This window comes from Trifolium pratense, linkage group LG4, assembly GCF_020283565.1.
Source record: "Trifolium pratense cultivar HEN17-A07 linkage group LG4, ARS_RC_1.1, whole genome shotgun sequence".
NCBI lineage: Eukaryota > Viridiplantae > Streptophyta > Magnoliopsida > Fabales > Fabaceae > Trifolium > Trifolium pratense.
In genome coordinates, this window is record NC_060062.1 from 18,636,826 (window position 1) to 18,658,750 (window position 21,925).

At 34.8% G+C, this 21,925-nt stretch overlaps 2 protein-coding genes across 3 annotated transcripts; one reads left to right on the top strand and one right to left on the bottom strand.

Moving 5' to 3' along the window:
• The first annotated feature begins 9,546 nt into the window (after nt 1-9,546).
• LOC123924212 (apoptosis inhibitor 5-like protein API5) lies at nt 9,547-17,343 on the top strand. 2 transcript variants are annotated; one of them, XM_045977028.1, is made up of 17 exons: nt 9,547-9,745; nt 9,834-9,928; nt 10,019-10,180; nt 10,654-10,753; nt 10,844-10,909; nt 11,853-11,962; nt 12,070-12,144; nt 12,263-12,412; nt 12,579-12,644; nt 12,729-12,794; nt 14,091-14,201; nt 14,812-14,901; nt 14,990-15,096; nt 16,112-16,226; nt 16,322-16,387; nt 16,504-16,604; nt 16,790-17,343. In XM_045977028.1, the coding sequence occupies exons 2-17, from the start codon at nt 9,845-9,847 to the stop codon at nt 17,040-17,042; spliced, it is 1,722 nt and encodes a 573-aa protein (XP_045832984.1). In that variant the 5' UTR covers nt 9,547-9,745; nt 9,834-9,844; the 3' UTR covers nt 17,043-17,343. The 2 variants fall into 2 exon arrangements, with proteins under 2 accessions (XP_045832984.1, XP_045832983.1); XM_045977027.1 differs by having other exon boundaries at nt 9,624-9,928.
• LOC123924211 (glutamate receptor 2.7-like) lies at nt 17,312-21,291 on the bottom strand. The gene is made up of 5 exons (XM_045977026.1): nt 20,923-21,291; nt 19,324-20,612; nt 18,900-19,206; nt 18,413-18,810; nt 17,312-18,183 (listed from the first exon to the last, which is right to left on the bottom strand). The coding sequence occupies exons 1-5, from the start codon at nt 21,203-21,205 to the stop codon at nt 17,695-17,697; spliced, it is 2,766 nt and encodes a 921-aa protein (XP_045832982.1). The 5' UTR covers nt 21,206-21,291; the 3' UTR covers nt 17,312-17,694.
• Between the last annotated feature and the right edge of the window lie 634 nt (nt 21,292-21,925).

Below are 21,925 nucleotides of genomic sequence, written 5' to 3' on the forward strand. Positions count from 1 at the left end.
AAATAATTTTGCAGTATTTATAAACTGCCTGTACCATGTTACATAAAAAGAAACCTGCCTTTACCATCATTTAAAGTAACTCTATGGCTAGTGGCTAGCTATGGTTGAAACTTGAATAGGCGATGTTAACATGTCTTCTAGGCACATGTTAATAAGGTATCTTAATATACTACAATTTTATCTTTAATAATGCAAGAAATTTAATATTTAAAAAGTTATAAAATGCATAAGTTTCAAAAAAAAATTCTAAATTTATTTCTTAACATATCTTCTTAGAGAATCCACAATGGAGTACTTCAAGTTTTAGTACTTAAATGAGTCTCACATGGACACATCACTAATTTTTTTTTTAATAATAGTACCTAATAGGTACTCAACCCCTCCAACCTAGCACTTCTTAAAAAGTTTTTAAATAGGTTTCATCAACAACTCTACATCATTACAATAACTTATTATTTAATTATCTATTTTATAATATAAATTGATTGAATGAAATTACAAAAATTAGTATGTACTATTTTTTTTATAATTCGAAAAAATAATTAAAATTCGAACTTTAATTTAAAATAATATTGCCAAATTTTAAGAATTATATAATTAGGGTGGGTGGGGTAGCTCAGTTGGCACTTGCTGACTGAGCAGGTGTAGGCTGTTGGTCAGGGGTTCGATCCTTGGCAGCAGCAATTGTAGTATTTTCTTTGTAAATAAGTTGGTGGTACTTATAAACCATCAACTTTAAAAAAAAAAAAAAGAATTACATAATTAAAAAATAATTTAAAATAACATTACATAATTTTAAAAAATAATAATAATAATTTTGTTGATCATCATGCCCAAAACGTTGCCAAATATGTTCGACAAGATCATGTTGAAGTTGAAGATGAGCTCGCCTATCTTGAATTTGTGCTCTTCTTTGAAGGTATGGTGCGAGATTTGGATAGGACCATTATGTGTATCACTTGTTCAAACATCATCGTTGGGGGGTTGATCATAAGAATAATTAAAATGATCAGCATACGTGTGTCGTTCGTCTTCCACGATCATGTTATATAATATAATGCATGCATATAATATATGTTTAATTGTATCCAAGTGCCAATTACGCACCGGACCACGTACAATTGCGAATTGAGATTGAAGCACTTCAAATGCACGCTCCACGTCCTTTCGTGCCGCTTCTTGATGTTGGTCAAACAATTTTCTTTTATCTCCTTGTGGCATTGAAATTGTCTTGACAAGTGTAGCCCATTATTGATGTTGGGCAAACAATTTTTTTTTCTCTCGATTTTCTTTGAGTTGTATGTTCTTAGGGTACATGTTAGCATTCTTCATTGTTATTCTAACTTTATTATATAAGTGGTTTGTGTAGTTTAATTTTTGAGTCTTGCTAACGAGTGTCTCTGGACACTATTTAAAGAAAATTTTTATTTAAAAAGTTAAACACTTCAATTTTTAATACGTTACTTTACGCATTTCCATAAAAAATCTATATAAAACTTACTATTTAAGGTGTTAAAGAGTACCCCGGGGACACTCGTTAGCAGTTGCCTTAATTTTTTCATAAAATTATGCAAAAATTATCATACATTTTAACACCAAAATACTAACATAAAACACCAAAATTATCCAAAAAAAAAAAAAAAAAACATAAACAATTGAGTAGCCGCTCCACCACACTACCTCTCCTTCGGTAACAAAAGATATAATTGGCAGTCGAATAGATTTTATTCAAAGACGCCTTTACATGCGAGCCCTCTGCTAATTTCTCACTCCTTAACAACGAAGCCGCAATTGATACCCCTCTCTTAGCATCCTCCTCGATGAGAGCCTCCATCTCACATGGCCTTGGAGGATCTCCTGGCAGCAAAGGAATCATGTACGAATGTGAGATTCGAAAATACCACCTCATATACCCATACACAACGTACCAAAGATACATAGGAAGATCATATCCCTGCTCCGTAGTCAACACCCGGTCTATGTGCACGGTGTACTGTTGGGAAATCTACAGTTGGGTGGTAAACAAAGATCTACACATGACCGAACTGGCGAAGGACTCGCTCGGATAAGTACCCGACTATCATTTTTCCACATTTGATCTAGCTGAAGTAGAAGGAGATCTCCTCGAACGGCTGTGTAACCCGGTGAGAGTCATATGATGTATAGTAGATATCAAAGCCAAAGATCAGCATTCGATTTCAACGCTGATATATGTCCCTCAATAAAATTATTTACATTTTTTTGTGGATGATATTTATTTGCAGCGGCTTGATCTCAAATGTACCCATAAGGCCTTTGTATAGGCGTCAATGCAACAACGCTCTAAACATTGTTGTTCACTCAGTTTGTTATCAATTATAAGCTAATTTTACCAAACTAAGTCAAATTATCATGTGAAAATGAGAATAAACATTAGTTTATAGTACCTTTAGTCAAAAAAAGAAAAATCGTTTATACCTACAATTATTCCCTTCGTTCCTTAATATAAGAAACAATTTAATTTTTAGATTTATGGAATGATAGATGTATTTTCATTATGTAAAAAAAAAAAAAGTTTTCTTATACAAAGGAGTAGAAGGAGTACAAACTGGGCTTGTTTGACCCAACTTTTTTTTTAGAACTAATGCAAACAGCTTATGCAATTTTTATATATTATTATAAGTTTGTCAAAGTAGTTTATTGTTGGGTTTTTGAGATTGGCTAAAATTTTGCAAAAGCCAACCAGCCAGATGCTGGATCGCGATGCTGTAGCATCATCGTACAGCATCCTGATACTCTGTTTTGCGCAGAATTTCTTTTTCAAATCAAAGGAAGATTTAAGTCGTTTTTATATCCAAGCACGTGCGACTATTCAAGACGTGGCTTGTTCTACAAGTTTTCCTGAAGGCGGTTTGAGAATTATTATTGAAAACAAAAATATAACTTGTTATATTTTTGAAAATAATAATTTATGTTTTTTTTGTTTGGCCACACATGAAACAAAACAAATTATATTTCTGGAAATAATATAGGGTTGGCCGCAATTCTACAGCTGTACATGTCTGAAGACCTAACTTTGACATCAAGACAATTGAAGACTATAAATATGTGAAGCCTCAAGCCTTTACAACTCATGTATTCTAAACCGTGTTTTTTACAAAGTGTGAGTTTTTAAGGTTTAGAGTTTGTGTCTTTTGTGAGCCTTTCTTGTGTCGTTTTGATGCAAGTTTAGGACTGGGTTGTGTTGTTTATTGTAAGCTGCTCCTAAGCTTTTAAGCACGGAGTTAGTTTGTGTGATTCACTCATAAGCTTTTAAGCAAGAGTGTTGTGTAGTTTCTAGGAGAGTGTCTCCATCTTGATCGTTATTATTGACAGCAACATGGTACGTGTTGTTAGAGGGAATTTGGGACGGGGTCTCATTATCTAAGAGGTTCTTAGATAGGATTGCACGGGTAGTGTCTAGGCGATAAGTCAAGTACCGGGTGTTGGTCGAGGGCTTTGAACTAGAGCTATTATAGTGGATTCATTCCTGGATTGGTATCCCCCAGAGTAGGTGACGTTGCACTGAACTGGGTTAACAAACGATCTGTGTTATTTATTATTCTGCTATTTATCGCTTTATTTTATTCAGCGTTTGTGATGCTACACCACATGCTGTAGCATCATCTGTAGCATTGTGTCCACTGCGTGCCGGAATTTCAATTGGCATCAGAGCAGGCACCCTGCTCTATTTTGGGTGAGCTCCAGGGAAGATACTTTCTGGCAATATGGACAAGGAAGGAGGATTTGTCACCAGACCACCTCTTCTAGATGGTTCCAATTATGATTATTGGAAATCACGAATGATGGCTTTCTTGAAATCCATGGATAGCAAAACTTGGAAAGCTGTTCTGAAAGGATGGGACCCCCCTGTGATTGTAGACAAAGAAGGAAAGTCAACACTTGAATTGAAACCTGTGGAGGAATGGTCTAAAGAAGAAGATGCGCTTGCTCTAGCAAACTCAAGAGCATTGTATGCATTATACAATGGGGTGGACAAACACATCTTTAGACTCATAAAAAAATGTGTCTCTGCAAAAGAAGCTTGGAAGATTCTCGAAACTGTTCATGAAGGTACCTCTAAGGTAAAAATGTCTAGATTACAAATTCTCACTACTCAGTTTGAAAATCTTAGAATGAGGGATTATGAAACCATTCAGGAGTTTCACATGACTATACTTGACTATGATAATCAATTTGATGCCTTGGGAGAAAAGATATCTGAAGAGAAATTAGTAAGAAAAATGCTTAGGTCTCTTCCTAAGAAATTTGATATCAAAGTTACTGCAATAGAAGAAGCCAAAGATATCTCTGAGATGAAGTTGGATGAGCTGGTTGGATCATTGCAAACATACGAAGTGGCTACAAATGAAAGAACTAAAAAGAAGAACAAGAACATTGCTTTTGTCTCCAATGCTGATGATGAAGAAGTGCAGAGTGACATGGAGACTGATGAAAGTATTTTAGATGCAATTGTGCGTCTTGGTAGGGAATTCAACAAAGTCTTGAAGATGATGGACAGAAATTCAAGACCAAACAAAGGCAAAGGAGTTCAATGTCATGATTGTGAGGGTTATGGTCATGTCAAAGATGAGTGTCCTACGTTTTTAAAAATTAAAAAAGAGGGAATGTCACCCACTTATTCTGATTCTGAAAGAGAATGTGATGACGATACAGCAAAACGGGTGATGGCCTTTACAGGAAAGTATGACTGTGATAATGATTCTTGTGATGGAGAGGTAACCTACGAAGAACTTGCTGATTCCTACAGAGAACTCTATTTCAAGAGTGAAGAAATATGCAGAGTTATCGAGAAACAAAAGGTAACCATCAATCAAATGAAGGCAGAGAAAATTGAAAATATGTCAAAGATGGATGAGCTCCAGAAGAAGGTAAATTATTTAACCTCTGATCTTGATGAAGCTAAGGAAGTCATAGAAAAATTAAATGCTGACATTTGGCGTTTAAGAAAATTCTCTGATATGTTGTATAAAGATGATGATCACCTTGATAAACTTCATAAAGCTGATGGTCAACTAGAAGAAATTTTAGAGAAAAATGTTCGAAAGCCTAAACATATTGGGCTTAGTTATGAAAATGTCAACAAGCACAGAGGCTATAATCCCGATCTCATGTATACACATCCAAAAGAAACACAAAGTACAAGGATGCTTAGAAAGACGATGCAGCATCCTAAGCAGCATCATGGAACCAGGTATAAGGGTAAACGACGCTCTTGGATATGTCATCACTGTGGAAGAAAAGGGCACATAAGACCTTTCTGTTACAAACTATATGGGTATCCTGACATAAACTCTCAACCTAAACCACCTCCTATGACTATTCCAACTCGGAAAGAATGGAAACCTAAAAGTATGAATATGAAGACTAGTGATGTAATTCTACCCGAGAATAAGGTAGCTAGCTTAATTGCTCACACATCATTTAGAGCATCATCAAGAGAAAACTGGTATTTTGATAGTGGTTGTTCTAGACATATGACTGGCGTTATCAAATTTCTAGTTGACTTGAAATCCTACCCGACTACCTTTGCAACCTTTGGTGATGGAGCAAAAGGAGAGATTGTGGGTATAGGAAAGCTAAGCAACAATAGCTTGCCTAAACTTGATAATGTTTCATTAGTAAAAGGATTGACTGCTAATCTGATCAGCATCAGTCAATTATGTGATCAAGGCATGAAGGTAAAATTCACTAAGTCTGAATGTTTAGTTACAAATGACAAGGGTGACTTGTTAATGAAAGGTGTTAGATCAAAGGACAATTGTTATTTGTGGGTTCCTCAAGAAGAAGCTAATGTGTCAACCTGCTTGATAACCAAATCTATGATGAAATCAATAAATGTGGTAATAAATGATACACTAGATGGAATTGTGCTAGATGCTGCAGATGCTGCTACAACATCTCTCCCACATGATGATGCTCCTGAGATAGTTGAAGAAGGCATTGTGACTCTTGAGAATATTGCTACTAAAGAAAAATTTGCTGATAATTTTACTAAGGCTCTATATGCAGTTCAATTTGAAAAATTACGAGGCAAACTTGGTGTTTGCCTATCTGAAGAGTTATAGCAATTATTGCAAGTGTGGCGTGCAGTTTTCTCTTCAATTTATTTAGTATGCACGCTGTTATGGGTAATGTTGAAACATCTGAAGATTTGGTAAGAATTTTGTGTTTGTTGATGATAAGGATGTTTCTTGTGGTGAGAAAGTATTTGTTAGAGAAAGCTATGTGGTGTTCTCCCCTGCTGTGTTTAACATTTGTTGGTAATGATATTAGCGCTCCAACTGAGGTCAAAGATGACTCTGTGTTGGAACATGTCAAGAAGAGTGTTCCTGAGAAGGATGCTGCACATGATGCTACAACATCTGCAGCACGGGAAAATTTGGATAACATCGTGATACCCAAGTCTCCAGATGATGTTATTGTTCCTGACAAAGAAATGGGTTCTGAAGCAACTACTACTGATAATGTTTTTGTTCATGATATCTATGTGATCCCTTATGTTGATGATAGTGGTAAAACCATGTTTGTTCCTTTGAATGTTGATGAATCTGCTGAGAAAGATTCAAATGTTATTTATGTGGACAATCTCAACCTTACTGAGAGGACTCCTGCTTCTAGTACTAGGAGGTTAAGGAGCAATGCTAGTAAAGGTGTAGCTGTTTCTAATGTTCCTGTCAAGACTGCCAAGGAAAAGAAAATCTATGGTCTTAAAAGACAGTGGAGTAAGATTACTGGGCCCTCTGAGCTAAAGAAGAAGCTTTTGAGGAGGAAGACTATTTCCTCTAGTGATTCAGAGTTTGAGGAAGACCAACATGCTACTGCATCGCCTGCAGCATCCTCAAAGAAGTCTGTGAAGGAAAAGAGGATCCCTCAAGATGTATCCCCTGTACCCATTGACAACATTTCCTTTCATCGTTTTAAAAATGTTGACAGGTGGAAATTTGTGATAAAAAGAAGGCTTGATGTGGAAAGGAATTTAAGTGAAGATTTTTTACAATGCCAAAAGCTTGTTGATTTGATTAAAGCAGAAAACTACAACCGGCTTCAACTACTCATTCCAATACTCTAACTACAGGTTTGGCTCGGTTTATAAATGTTGCAGGGACCAGATCACCTCTTGACCTTGGTTTCCATATTCTTAATGAAACTGTTCTGCATGGTAAGTCATGTGCTGTGAAAATGCCTATAGTTTTCCCTACACTGATGTGTGATTTTATTCTAGCTCAACATCCTGGCATTTGTACTGAGGCTGGTGTTTCTAGTAAGAGAGGTTGTGATTTGTCTTTTGATTTTAGACTGTTTGAGGGTACACATGTTGCAGACTGTGCTGCATCATCTGTCAATCAGTCAACTGATGTTTTGTCTAGGAAGCAAATGATTGTTAACCTCAAGGTGTTCTCCAATGTTAATCCTGGTGTTCAGATGATAATGCAGGCTGTGATACTGAGGTAGAGGAGGAGGAGGACTCTGATGCAAGTCCTTCTATGTGACCTGCTTATGCTTTATTTGCATGTCCTTTTGGATTTTAATTTTGTGGGCTACGCCCTGATGCTCTCTGGGTTGTAACATGTACAATCCATGTCTTTTGGCTCCGATACTCCAGATTTTCTATGCCCTGATGGTCTGTCATATGCACTTTATGAGTTCATATGCTCTGATTCTCTCTGCACTCTATGTTTCTCTATGATCTGATAACTCTGTGGAAGTTCTGCTCCTACTGTGTGATACTGACTTTATTTGTCAGAATTTATGGCTAAAAAGGGGGAGTAATATCTGTTGTGCATGATGTGATGAAGAATGATATAGCATCTAGTATAGCATGATGGTTTTATGTTATATGCATGTTTTGAGGGGGAGTGAAGATTATGCATGTGTTGAGGGGGAGTAGGTAGAATTTATTTTTCTACTACTTTTAATATGCATGCTTATATAGGAATTTATTTTTCCTATTCTCTGTGGCGTTGCTTAAATTTTAAGGAGTTTATTTCTCCGATCTTGAATCCACTATGTGAGAGTTTATTTCTCTCTATCTGTACTTTGAGGCTAGATGTGTTATGTTCCGCTGTTGCATGCCTCTGATGCTTACGTGCTAGCTATCCTTTCATCTGATGAACTTTTTACTTTCTTTCTTAGTTGTGTGCTTATGTTGACTCGAAGGAAAGTTTAAATAGCTTAGCATTGTTCTACTTTCTTTCCTAGTTGTGTGCTTATGTTGACTCGAAGGAAAGTATAGACTGTATCTCTCTATGCACTGGCCTAAGGTTGTTTTAGCCAAAATTTGCCAAAGGGGGAGATTGTTGGGTTTTTGAGATTGGCTAAAATTTTGCAAAAGCCAACCAGCCAGATGCTGGATCGCGATGCTGTAGCATCATCGTACAACATCCTGATACTCTGTTTTGCGCAGAATTTCTTTTTCAAATCAAAGGAAGATTTAAGTCGTTTTTATATCCAAGCACGTGCGACTATTCAAGACGTGGCTTGTTCTACAAGTTTTCCTGAAGGCGGTTTGAGAATTATTATTGAAAACAAAAATATAACTTGTTATATTTTTGAAAATAATAATTTATGTTTTTTTTGTTTGGCCACACATGAAACAAAACAAATTATATTTCTGGAAATAATATAGGGTTGGCCGCAATTCTACAGCTGTACATGTCTGAAGACCTAACTTGGACATCAAGACAATTGAAGACTATAAATATGTGAAGCCTCAAGCCTTTACAACTCATGTATTCTAAACCGTGTTTTTTACAAAGTGTGAGTTTTTAAGGTTTAGAGTTTGTGTCTTTTGTGAGCCTTTCTTGTGTCGTTTTGATGCAAGTTTAGGACTGGGTTGTGTTGTTTATTGTAAGCTGCTCCTAAGCTTTTAAGCACGGAGTTAGTTTGTGTGATTCACTCATAAGCTTTTAAGCAAGAGTGTTGTGTAGTTTCTAGGAGAGTGTCTCCATCTTGATCGTTATTATTGACAGCAACATGGTACGTGTTGTTAGAGGGAATTTGGGACGGGGTCTCATTATCTAAGAGGTTCTTAGATAGGATTGCACGGGTAGTGTCTAGGCGATAAGTCAAGTACCGGGTGTTGGTCGAGGGCTTTGAACTAGAGCTATTATAGTGGATTCATTCCTGGATTGGTATCCCCCAGAGTAGGTGACGTTGCACTGAACTGGGTTAACAAACGATCTGTGTTATTTATTATTCTGCTATTTATCGCTTTATTTTATTCAGCGTTTGTGATGCTACACCACATGCTGTAGCATCATCTGTAGCATTGTGTCCACTGCGTGCCGGAATTTCATTTATGATAAAATAGCTTATAAAATTAAAATTTTACTAGTGTGAACTTATAAAATAACATAAAACCTAATTTATATTGCATAAGCTGTTTGCATAAGCTCTAAAAAAAAGCTGGGTCAAACGAGCCCTAATTCCTGCTAAAATTTTAAAGATTTTTTAAAAATACCAATCCAATGAATCCATAATGGACCAAAATTGTGATGTTGATCCATCTTCCAAATTACCAAATTGGGTAGGGTAGAGTGTGAAACTCGTCCCATGTAAATGTAATAGTAACAAGTTGAGGCTACATCATTGAATCCTAGCTCAACTAAACACTCTCTCTCTCTCTCTCTCTCTCTCTCTCTCTCTCTCTTAGGTAACCCTCTCCTCAAAATCAAACGAGAAACCCTTGTATTGTTCAATTCAGGTCAGTAGTTACTCTTTCTTCTTCTTCTTCTTCCTTCAAATCAAAAACACTATACTCTCTATTTTGAACTTCCGAATCGCAATTCCAGAACTTTCTCCAATGACTGACCCTTCCGAAGAAGCTACCATTGAGAAGCTATACCAATACGGCGAGCAACTCAACAGCGCCAAAGACAAATCTCAGGTTTTGTTTACTATCTTCATCTTTTATATTTAGGGTTTTTTTTTTCTTTCTTTCAATTAGGGTTTTTGATTTGATTTGTGTATTTTGCAGAACGTGAAGGATTATCAAGGAATCATAGCTGTAGCCAAAACCAGTGTCAAGGCTAAACAACTCTCTGCACAGCTCATTCCTAAGTTCTTCAAATTTTTTCCTGAACAAGCTGGTGCCGCACTCGAAACTCATCTTGATTTGGTTGAAGCTGATGAACTTGGGGTATGTCATTAATCACCTGTTTCAATTGCCTTGTTTTTCAGGATATTTGCAAAACAGCTTATGCAAATAAATTAGCTTTTTTATATATTATTCATAAGTTTTATGATAAAAACATACAATTTTCCTTAGCTAATTTTTTTTGCTAACTTATTTATCTGCATAAGCTAAAAAATAAGCCAATCCAAATAATTTTTTATGTATTATTATAAGTTTGTCAAGGTAGTTTATGATAAAATAGTTTATAAAAATACAATTTTCACTAGTGGAAACTTATAAAATAGCATAAAACCTAATTTATAGTATTGCATAAGCTCAAAAATAAGCTAATCCAAACGGTCCCTAAAAACAGCCATTTATGCTATAATTTTTAGTTGTGTCTCATGTTCCTTTCGATGTAGTTTTTCTTTTTCATGAATTTTATATTTGCTGAGGTTTGTATTTTTTACAATTTTTTTTTATCTGTTGCTGTACAGGTTCGGGTGCAAGCGATAAGAGGACTGCCTCTTTTCTGCAAGGATACACCGGAGAATATTGGAAAAATGGTAGATATTCTTGTGCAACTTCTTGGGACTGGTAAGTTAGTTGTGGTTTATTAATATATTGCATTCTTTGAGAATATGGTTTCCATTTTGATAGTTTTTTTTTTTTATTCAATTCTTTTAGAGGAATTTGTGGAGCGTGATGCTGTGCACAAGGCTCTTATGTCTCTGCTGAGGCAGGATGTGAAAGGTAATTTGATGTCTTTATGTCAAAGTATAACTGACTTGTTAGAATATTGTGGTAGTTAAATGCCATAGTTTAAGTTTACTTAAGGATCTTCAGAAGCATAAATGCTGTGTTGCGTGTTGTATATATATATTCGGGTAACAAAAATATACTAGTACTGCATCAATATTAACTACATACTTGTATTTGTTATCTGATAGTAAACTACATAAACATGAATCTGGAGTCGCAGTCTTCTTGATTGTAAAATATTTTTATTTTATTAAGTTAATGGTACATCTTGTTTACCTATACTATTACTGGCACGGAGCACTGGACCCCAAAACTGCTAAAGTGGATTGCAGAATAACAGCTATGCAAAAACTACAAAACAATATACAAACTAAACAAAAACGGTGTACATAAATACTCAAAAATACCAAAATACAAACTTAAAGGGACTTTTCTGCTGCAGTTCCAAACAGGCTATATAGAAATGGCCAATCTAAGAATGGTCTTATCAAGTACCTATTCAGTGTGCATAACATTTTCCTTTTTAAAAAATGTTTTTCGTTGAAGATATTGGTTTTTTGCAATGGGCTGAGCCTTCTTGATATATATATCTAGGATTGAATAGTTTTCCATATGTTAAATTATATAATATAATTATATTTTTGAAGTTTTTTTTTATGATTCCAGTAAAGATGATCTCCTGCAGCTTGTTAATGTGGTGACTGCTGAGGAGCCTTTAGGTGGTAGTAAAACTTGAAACATTTGAACCTTGGTAGCAAGGATGAGATTAAGTGTGAAGTCCAACAATTTTGTAACTGTTACTTGCACAGTTAGGCTTAAACCTTGGAAACTTGATTTTTCTGTTAGTAATCACAAAACATGCTTTCCAGATTCTGGACATTCATAATTAGCGTTGCATTTTGGGTGTTTCCTTATAGTAAATTTGTGAATGCAGCTTCTTTGACATCTTTGTTTAAGCACATTAGAGGTGTTGAAGAGCCAAGCACAGAGCCAAGCACGGATGATGTTATTCGTGAAAAGGTTATAAACTTTGTTAGAGATAAGGTGAGAAAACATGTATTTTGTTCTGATTTTCAATTATCATGATCTCTTTATTTTTTCGCATGTTTAAAATAAGAATGAATACCAAATTCTTAATATCTTCAATATAGGTTTTCCCTATTAAAGCTGAACTGTTAAAGCCCCAAGAGGAAATGGAAAGACACATAACCGATTTAATTAAAACGGTATTCGCAATTGCTCTGACTCAATTTTTATGAGTTTTTTTGTCAATTTATTCGTGTTTAATTTTTTTATTATAACATAATTGGAGTTGATGTATGTTTTGGTTGCATTTCATTACAGAGTTTAGACGATGTAACTGGTGTAGAATTTAGAATGTTTATGGATTTCCTGAAGAGTTTGAGCCTATTTGGAGAAAAGTGTCCTCATGAGCGGATAAAAGAGCTGATTGGAGTCGTTGAAGAACAAGCTGAATTAGAATTAGAATTCAAAGTGATTACTTTTTTTTCTTCTCTCTATTGATCACATACAGTTATTTTATATGTTAAAATAACCTGTTCTATATTAATGAAAGATTCACTTGATTTTAGACTTCTATTCAGGCAGATATAAGTCAAAACTGTGTAAATAATTATTTTGTCTAACTGGTGATTTGTAGGTTGCAGATGCAGATCATAATGATAGGTTGATATCATGCCTTCACATGGCACTACCAATTGTTGTGGTAAGTACTGCTTATACTGTTTATCTTTTTCCATATTCGTTTTTGTTTAGTTTTTCTTTAACCAACTCAATTTTTTTCTTACAGAGGGGTGCATCCAGCAGCAATTTTATGAACTTCATAAACAAAAAGATAATACCTGTTTTTGACCAGGTAACTAGATCATTTAGCATATGAATGAATGGGTTGTTCCAGAATATCTTGTTTAGTTGTTTTGGGTTTACCAAGGGTTTGTTTCCTTCACATGTAGATTTTTTTAGAATAAAAAATTGATTTGGGTACTTAATAAGCATTAGTTGAGTATCCAAAAATATTGGTATTGTATATTGTGTGTGTATATATATCCGAATCCAAAGCAAATGACTTCCGTAAAAACATATAAGCTGATATATATGATATATCCTACACAAACTTCAAAGTAATTCCATTTTCAAGTCATGAATCAAATGACAAAGAAAGTGGCTGGTTAGACAAAGTTCAACTGTACAACCCTTCCAAAAAACATAATCTAACTACACTGTGGCCTCTTATTTGATTAAATGAGCATCTGACTCAGATCTGATGTCATTAAACCAGCCTAAATCAATCAGAAACAGTAGACTAGGTGATCTTGTGTGACTCTTATACTTTCCCACGGTTTTGTTGACATATTTGTTTGAGGCTGATTCTGGTCCTTCAAAAAAATGAAGGGAAAAGAACGTAACAAGCTTTTTTGAATTTGGGTTGCATTACTTTGTCTGTTTTAATGCTCGTGTGATTCAAGGGCAAGTTGTGAATCATGCAATACTTGAGATTCATGCTTTGTCATGTTCGAAATAGATACATACACAACAATTTCTATTGGTTCGGCTCTTTTTTGTTGAGTCGAGATATGACTTGTATGGATTGTAAGATACTAATAATCATGTATCCAATACAATAGTTAAGAAAATTCAGGCATTGTTACTTCATGGGTTTCTGTGACTATGTCCATAATCATCAGCTGACAAAGAGGTGGTTTTAAGGCTTAAGCTTTTGTTTACCCTGTAGGGTGTAGTTTGCTTCATATAACTTAACACCTGTGATAATTTCCTCAGATTAGGTTAATTATTTTTAAAATAATTTTGCAGTATTTATAAACTGCATATACCATCATTTAAAGTAACTCTATCGCTAGTAACTGTTGAATTGACGTCTGATATTTAGAAAAACACTTTTGATTTGGCTATTTTTATCAAGACAGAGTTCCAAATTCTTCCCTTCTGAACTCGGTATATTATGTTATTCTAACTTCATTATATAAGTGGTCACCTGTGTCGTGTAATTTTTTTCTGATAAATATGAATAACGAATCATATCCATGCTATTTTTCTGGTTAACTTCATAGATGGATTTGCTAGTTAAGGTTTTTTGTGAAGAATTTTCTTAGGTGAGGTCTTTGTGTTGAAAAACTGATTTTATTCATGTCAGCTACCGGGAGAACGAAAAGTAGATTTGCTCAGAAGCCTTGCAGAGTTTTCACCTTTCACAACACCACAAGATTCACGGCAAATGCTTCCTTCTATTGTTCAGTTGCTGAAGGTAAACATTTCTTGAGTAATGGCATGATTGGTAGATTTACTAGCAGTTATGCTATGACTATATCAATTTTGCTTACTTTGTTCTAGTTTATGCTGTTATTTGGATATTGAACATTGTTATCTGGCTAAAGTAGGATTTTCATGTGGCCAACTTGGTTTAGTCTTACTCTTGACTACATTTTTTTAATGAAGTGAATGTTATTAAGGCGTGAGGATCTATCTTGTAAAGTGAGTTATAAATTTGTCATCAAATTCCGGCTATCTTGCATAATATCGAGTGGATCAATGTTCAATCACCGAAATATTTGGATTTACATTGATACAGTCCTTCAAATTCTTTTGAATCAATTGATTACATGAATATCCAAATTTTAAATTCAGAAATATATTGCTTCCAAAAAATGGTCAATTCCTGTATTAAATTGTTATTGTTATGAACCCTGTTTTTGAGGGCAATATTCAATATTAATTAAGTTAAATTTAAAGAGTATATAATATAATTAAATGTTAATATTCATTGGAGAATTAAATCAAATTTAAACATAATATCTCAGGGTTCAATATACAATTTGCTTATACTTCCTTTGAGCCGTGTGCTTTGCTCTTTTCAGAAATACATGACATGGAAGAAGACTGGAGAAGAGATGAACTTTACATACGTTGAGTGCTTGTTGTACACATTTCATCACCTAGCTCACAAGGTAAACCATTGCCCGAGCAGCATCAAAATCTCAAGCTGTCGTGCGTCACTTATAATGCAGTGTATAATTGAACTTGGTTGTTATGTAGGTTCCTAATGCCACAAATAGTTTATGTGGTTACAAAATTGTTACTGGCCAGCCATCTGATAGGCTTGGAGAAGACTTTTCAGAGCAATATAATGATTTTACTGAGAGGTATTGACTTTCTTTTGATATGTTACATAAATAAAGAATAAACCTAGTCTTTGGTTTGTATATTTTTGATAATTTTGTTTGTAGTGTGTGTGCACATGTCATTTTGGATGCAAAATGTTTATGGGCGGTGTTGCAATTCCAAAATTAGGTCATGAAGAAGCCTTTGTGCAGGCTTACGGTTCTTATACAGACCTTTGAGTTTAGGGGAAAACTAGAATATGACCAGTGCGTTGGCGGGTTTAATTTAAAATAATATTTGAAGATGATATTTATATTTTTATAAATGCATTACATATTTGTGCCAATGAAGGTTGGTTCAGTTGGTAAGGAGTTGGCTCATGCTCCGCAAGGGTGTGGGTTCAACTCCCGTTGTCGGTGTAAGGACCTCTTTGGTGGGTGATATGTAAGTACCTGTACCTCCGTAAGTGCTCTTTGAGCCTTGAAGCCTTCCCGACGACCCCCGGAACACAACTACCTAAACTTTTTGTAAAACAAAATACGTATTACTTTTTGTAAATTTATTTATAAGTCTTAAAAAGAATAATTTTGATGCAAAAAGTTTATATATTTGAAATTAAAGATTAATGATTTCACTAATAATAAAACAGATCGATAACTGGTACAAAAAACTGATCATTAACTGGCTAAGTTATGTAGAAATTTAAAAAAATTACAATTTAATACATATTTTTAATTGTTGTTGGTATATTATGCATGGTAAATACATGCGTCGACGACACACTAATAAGAGCAAAATATTTAAGTTATATATTAGATTGACTACTTTCAATAATTAAGTTAGCAATAGTCATAAAAACTATTTTAGTTTTGTATATAATTGTATTATTACATATTTTTAAATATTGATATTGGTATATTACATGCATGGTAAATACATGTGTATACACACTTTTCATTGTTTTTCCTTTGTTGCCTCTTTTGAATCCATCTCTCTGGGATTTGTTGGTCGTTTTGGCTATCATGGTTAAGTTTTGGGTTCATTTTCTTTTTGCAGGTTGAAAAACGTTGAGGAGTTCACCCGGGCTACAATCAAGAAATTAACTCAAGGAATGTCTGAAAACAACAAATCTTTGGCAGATGCTAAAACTGATGAAGAAAAGGAAAAAATTGTGAGTTTTATCCCGTGGTGGACTGGTGGTTTGTTCATTTTGTGCTGTACCTTGTTATGGGTGTATAAAACTTACATTTTTACATGATGTTACAGAAAACGAAGAAACAGAATGCTACAACTGGGTTGCGTACGTGCAATAATATTTTGACGATGACAAAGGTAAAAGGGATCTTTTTACTTTAACAAATGAATTATTGCATGTATGAGCTTGATTTTTTGTTGTCTTTCATCTCTCGCATCTTTTAATTATTGAATTGTTCGATTTGTATGTTCAGCCATTGCACGCTAAAGCACCTTCTTTTATTGGAGACAAGAGAATCAACCTTTCTTGGAAAGAAGCAACCAAAACTGCATCAACTACCACACCAGCTGTTGGGTATTGATCCGTCTTTACTTTTGAAGATATTTTATTTTTGAGAGTACCTTGTCATTGTGTCTTATCCTTAGTACTAATTATCAATTTAATACGAAGTTCAATTTCTTAAAAGATCTATTGTGAATTTGGACAACAGAAGTAATTAAGAGTTAAGTGATCTAACTTGAGACATTTTACTTCTGCAGAGCAAAACGGCCTGCTACTGCCGGCAATGGGTCTAACAATATTGCATTAAAGAAGGGTCGAGGTTCTGGTGCTATGCAAAATCAACTTGTCAATAGAGCAATAGGCGGCTTATCTGGTGCAGGAAGAGGCGGAGTATCTGGTGGAGGGAGAGGCAGAGTATCTGGTGGAGGGAGAGGTGGAACAAGGGGCCGAGGCTGGGGTGGCCGCGGAGGTAGAGGAAGTGGAAGAGGTAGAGGTAGAGGGTATTGGTGATTCTGTTGCAGTTCTGATATAGATAACAGAATTTCACCGAGACTGTACCAGAATACAAATAGGACTTGTTGATGTACTAAAATTCTTTGGCAGAGGAAGTTTTGATTATAGAGGATGCTGACATTTTTCATTAAGTTGTACTTTCTCCAAAGCTTGTTTCTGTAGAATGGAGTTATTAATTATTTTCCTATTCCTTTGATGCAAGTGGGAAACATTTGACTGAACATTTTATGCCCCTTGGTTATGTATGCATGTAATTTATTGACAAGTAAATTTATATGAAGGCCATTTCTGATTTGTAGAATGTCGCCCACATAAAGAATTACGAAATGAAATAGTGTTTCAAAATAGAAAAAGCAATATGAAGTTGACAGAGTAATTTCTTTATACAAGTGTACCCTAACAGCGTTAAGCTTAATGCGTTCGCGCTCTACTATTACAGTAAGCAATTTACAGGAGTCACAAGAATTGGTGATGATTTCCTAATGATTTTGAATCCTTAAAAAGACTTGTCCAAGGATTAGAAGCAGGATAATAAATAAAATAATACTATTTACACACATGCTTCCTTTTTTAGTTTTCATCCTAGATCTATTATTGGATGAAAAACTCATTGTTGGTTATCTTTTCCTAGTTGATCAGGTATTGTTATTTACAACTGTGTTGGTGGGGAAGAGACTGTTATGATTTCTGGTAATTGAAGAGCCATTTCCTGCTGATGCTCAGGAGTACTCATGCAATCACAACTGGAGGAAGAATCAGTAACATCTTCCTTTACTTTGCTTGTTTTATGCTTTCTGCTACAAATCTTCCTAGTTAATTTAACCACCCTTTTCCATCTGCTCACATCATTTGGGGAGCCATTACTTTCTTGTGCATCATCATTTAGTGTTTGACTAGATTTTAGGGAATGGATAGTAGAGACTAGAAAACAAATAGTAGATGTGGCACCAGAAATCACATAGAGAATCCAGAAACTTCCCAGCTTCAAACTTTCTGTAGTATTGGAATTCAAATTGTTGGAGCACACATCTTTGGGATTCAACCATATATCTTCTAATTTCTTCAATTCTCCCTTTTGTAAGAGCTCCAAAATAGCTTTAGAAACATCTCTGGCCAAGGGGGAGCCTTTCTGGAACATCTGTTTCATGAGAATGAAAAGAAATTAAGGGATACAGATTAAATATATGCAAAGAATGCAAAGATGTTGCAAGAGTCAAAACTCCAAAGTTTTAAAGATTTTCCTTTGTAGCCAGAATTTCAGGTTATTATGTTGTAGAAATGACATTTGGTTTAGTCAACTTTATAGAAAACTTTCAAAACAGTGAGTTAGACAGATAATCATAGGTTGTATAATTCTAGTGACTTACAAATCCAAGTCCTCCAAATCTGGTGGTAGGTGTAGAAGCAGTGTACCCCTTGCAGTATTTACTGATGTATACTTTTTCATAAGGGAGTTCGAGAAAAGCTGCAGCAATCGAGTAATTTTTGAATTCAGGGTCATAATTGTTTTCATTACTAATGTTGACAATGTTCCCTGGTTTGAATTTTTCTACTTCCTCTAGGTATGTCCTAACAAACGAATCTCCATCACAACCAATTTTCATGTCGTTCTTCTTCAGCCACTCAATGTCGGTGACATTTGCATGCAGCTGTTGAACTGTGAGCATTGAAGAAAGACTCGCAGTGTAGCTTGAATTAAGAATCAAAACTAGAAACAGCCACGATACCATCACTATGCGAGATAAATTGCTATGCATTTTCTCCCCTACAATATGAAATAATTGGCATCAGTTAAATTTGGTACACATTTTGTAAATCATTAGTTGAACTTTTAAGTATGAGATGAATACTCACTATGAGCAAAGAATAGTGAGGAGAAAGTAAACCAAAAAGAAGTGGTGATTTGGTTTTTCCAATTGCCTTGAAACTCTTCATTGTCTTCCTTCTCCAGGTACCACACTACTAACATTGTATAAGTCAAGATGGCCCCGGTTACCGCCCACATTTGCCAGGTGAAGGGCTTCATAAACATCCATGCTGATTCTAGGGACTTTTCAGTAACTATCATGGACAATCCTGATTCTGCATATGGCACGGTAAAATCTACAAATTCCATTCTCTCTGCCAGTACGGTCATGTCGCCAACAACACCGTCATAAGTCTACATTAACCACAATCATAGAAGTATCATGGTCAGTGAAGCAAAAGATAAAGCAAACAGATTGTATAAAAAATTCAGAATCAAGCAAAATTCAAAGTAAAATTAGCAAGTTGTTACCTTGTTATAAACAAGTTGAACCAGATCAGGATATGTTCCATTGACGGGACAATATTCATAAGGAAGATCATACCCCAAAATTTCCAACACCTTGTCAAAAATATCAATGCAAAATCCACTATATTTTGGATTTCCTTGAGCATCATAATCAACCTTGACAAATTTGGAAAATGCAGTTCTTCCAGGGACTGCAATTCTCAATGGTTTTTGTTTAGTTGGTAGGTTCCATCCCTTTGGAACTCTAAGCAACTTTCCTGGCCAAATTACTGGACCACTTAAACTTTCTGAGTTCCTAGAAGCACCATTTTTAGCTTCTTTTGTGGAGATGTTAGTGAAGAATCCATTTTCAAGAGTCCATAAGTCTAATTCTCTGTAACTCTTCCCATCTACATTTACAATCCTCAAGGTAGGATTCTGCAAAAGCTGTTTTGATTCAAATTTAATTTTTCCACTTAAACCAAGAAAATTGCTGGACACTATTTCCTGTAGTAAAGTCTTTTTGTCACTAGCTATCCTGTCTATTGCATTTCCAATTATTTGAATGCTATCATATGCTTGCAAAGAGTAAAATCCTGGGTCGCGGTTATCTTCCTCGGGATTCTTGTCGCGAAAAGCTCTTCTGAACTGATCCTCAAATTTTGTATACTCATTGCTGTTTTCTGAGTAGTAGGTTTTGATTCCTAAAGCTCCCTCCATATAAGAAATACTTGACTTATTGACAGAATCCAACAAATTAGTTATGCTCTCGGGGATCATCCAAACCGAATCTCTATCCACTAGTCCCATTTGTGAAGCTTCCTTAAACAAATGAATCCCCAATTCTAATGATGATTGCAATACAATGAATACTCGAGATTGTGTGTTTTCTGTTATCTTAAACAGCTCTTTACGAATAAACTCTCCTGGATTAGGCAGATATGCTAATGACGGCAAAGCTAAATGATATTCAACCATCGAACCAACATCTTGGAGAGCCTCGGATAGAAGTGCTAGCATCCCAGAATCACCACCATAGGCATCATCTTCATAGATGGCTATTACACTATGCCAATTGTAAACATGAACCAAATCAGCAATGCATTTTACATATGCTGTTCCATTGTTAGCGAGTCTCACTAAAGACGGCCATCGAATCTCCATCAATGGTGGAGTAATTGCAGGTGCTACAAACGATATAATCGGAACTTCAACTTGAGTTTCATGTACTAATTCAGCCACCGAAGCTGCTTCTGTCCATGTTTGCATTCCTACAATCACTTCCACTTTCTGCTTTTTGATCATCTCTTCAGCTGCAAGAAAAAGGTTCACTTTCATTACTTTACATATTTAACCGAACAAAACAAGAACTAGCTTTGATAAAATTTTCAACATAGAAAATAAAAAGTTTAAATGATCTCGCAATAACCATGAGTACGTAATTAATAACTTATCCAGATTCAATTTATTTGAAACAGTTACTAGTCAGACTTTACTTACCTCCTGACCGTAACTGGAGGGTTAAAAAGACGTGTTTGAGTTGCAAAATTTCTCTAAGCTAAAAGCTAATCTAAATTGGTCTAAAAAATTCATGAATTTTTTTATTTCTTAGATGTTACTAACCAAGAGAAGTGGCTTTGAAGGAATCCTTTGTTGGTTCCTGAAAATAGAGAGCAAGCTTGGAGGTATTTGAAATATCATTGTAATTTTGAGCAGCAATATCCATGGCTACTCTTTGTTCTTTCCCAACTCTAGAATTAATATCAATTATTGCACCTATAGGTATAACTTTGGTGTCTCCACTCATAACCTCAGCTTTGTAGCCATTGATGAAAACCAAAGAGATTAATAAAAAGGAGAACCAAGTTCTTGCTTGTGCTAGAAGATTAATGAAAGGGAAATGCATTTATTGAAAATTTTGTGTATGAAATATGCTTCCTATGGCAAAGTTTCAACTTTCATGTAATGAAAGCAATATGTGATTAAACTTTTGAGGGAATATGATTAGAAAGAGAAAATTTATATAGTGATGGATCCCAAGGATTCTGTGGGGTAGGAGCAAGGAACTTTGATTGTTGATCTGGTCAATTATGTAAGTTTGAGTTTTGACTTCTCAACGAAGACAATGTTGTGTTTGAAAATAAGTGCTTATGACTACAACTAGACAGTTGGCAAGACAAAAGGTTTGTTTGTCTTGTAACTATAAGTTAATTGTTTTAAAAATCGGATCGAAAATAGAACCGGTGAAATCTCTCGACCTTAGTCCAATCGATTGATTATGGTTGAATCACATGACAAGTAAATGAAATTTTTTTTAGTTATTCTTTTTTTGTCAAATAGTTTATTGATTAGTATGAAGAAATAAGAAATTCAGAATTTGAATCCAGATTCCTCCAATAATATCTCATGTAACTAACAACTTAGCTATACTTACATGATATCTATTAATTTTTACTTGTGGTCTTATGACATTTTACATATACCAAGACAACAAATAAATTTTATTACTTTTAATATAATTATATATCTTTTGCTACAATATCCTTATTCATTTATATATTTTTCTCTCTATATTAAATATTTCCTCCGTTCCAAATTGTGAGTCACTTTGACAAAAAAATTTATA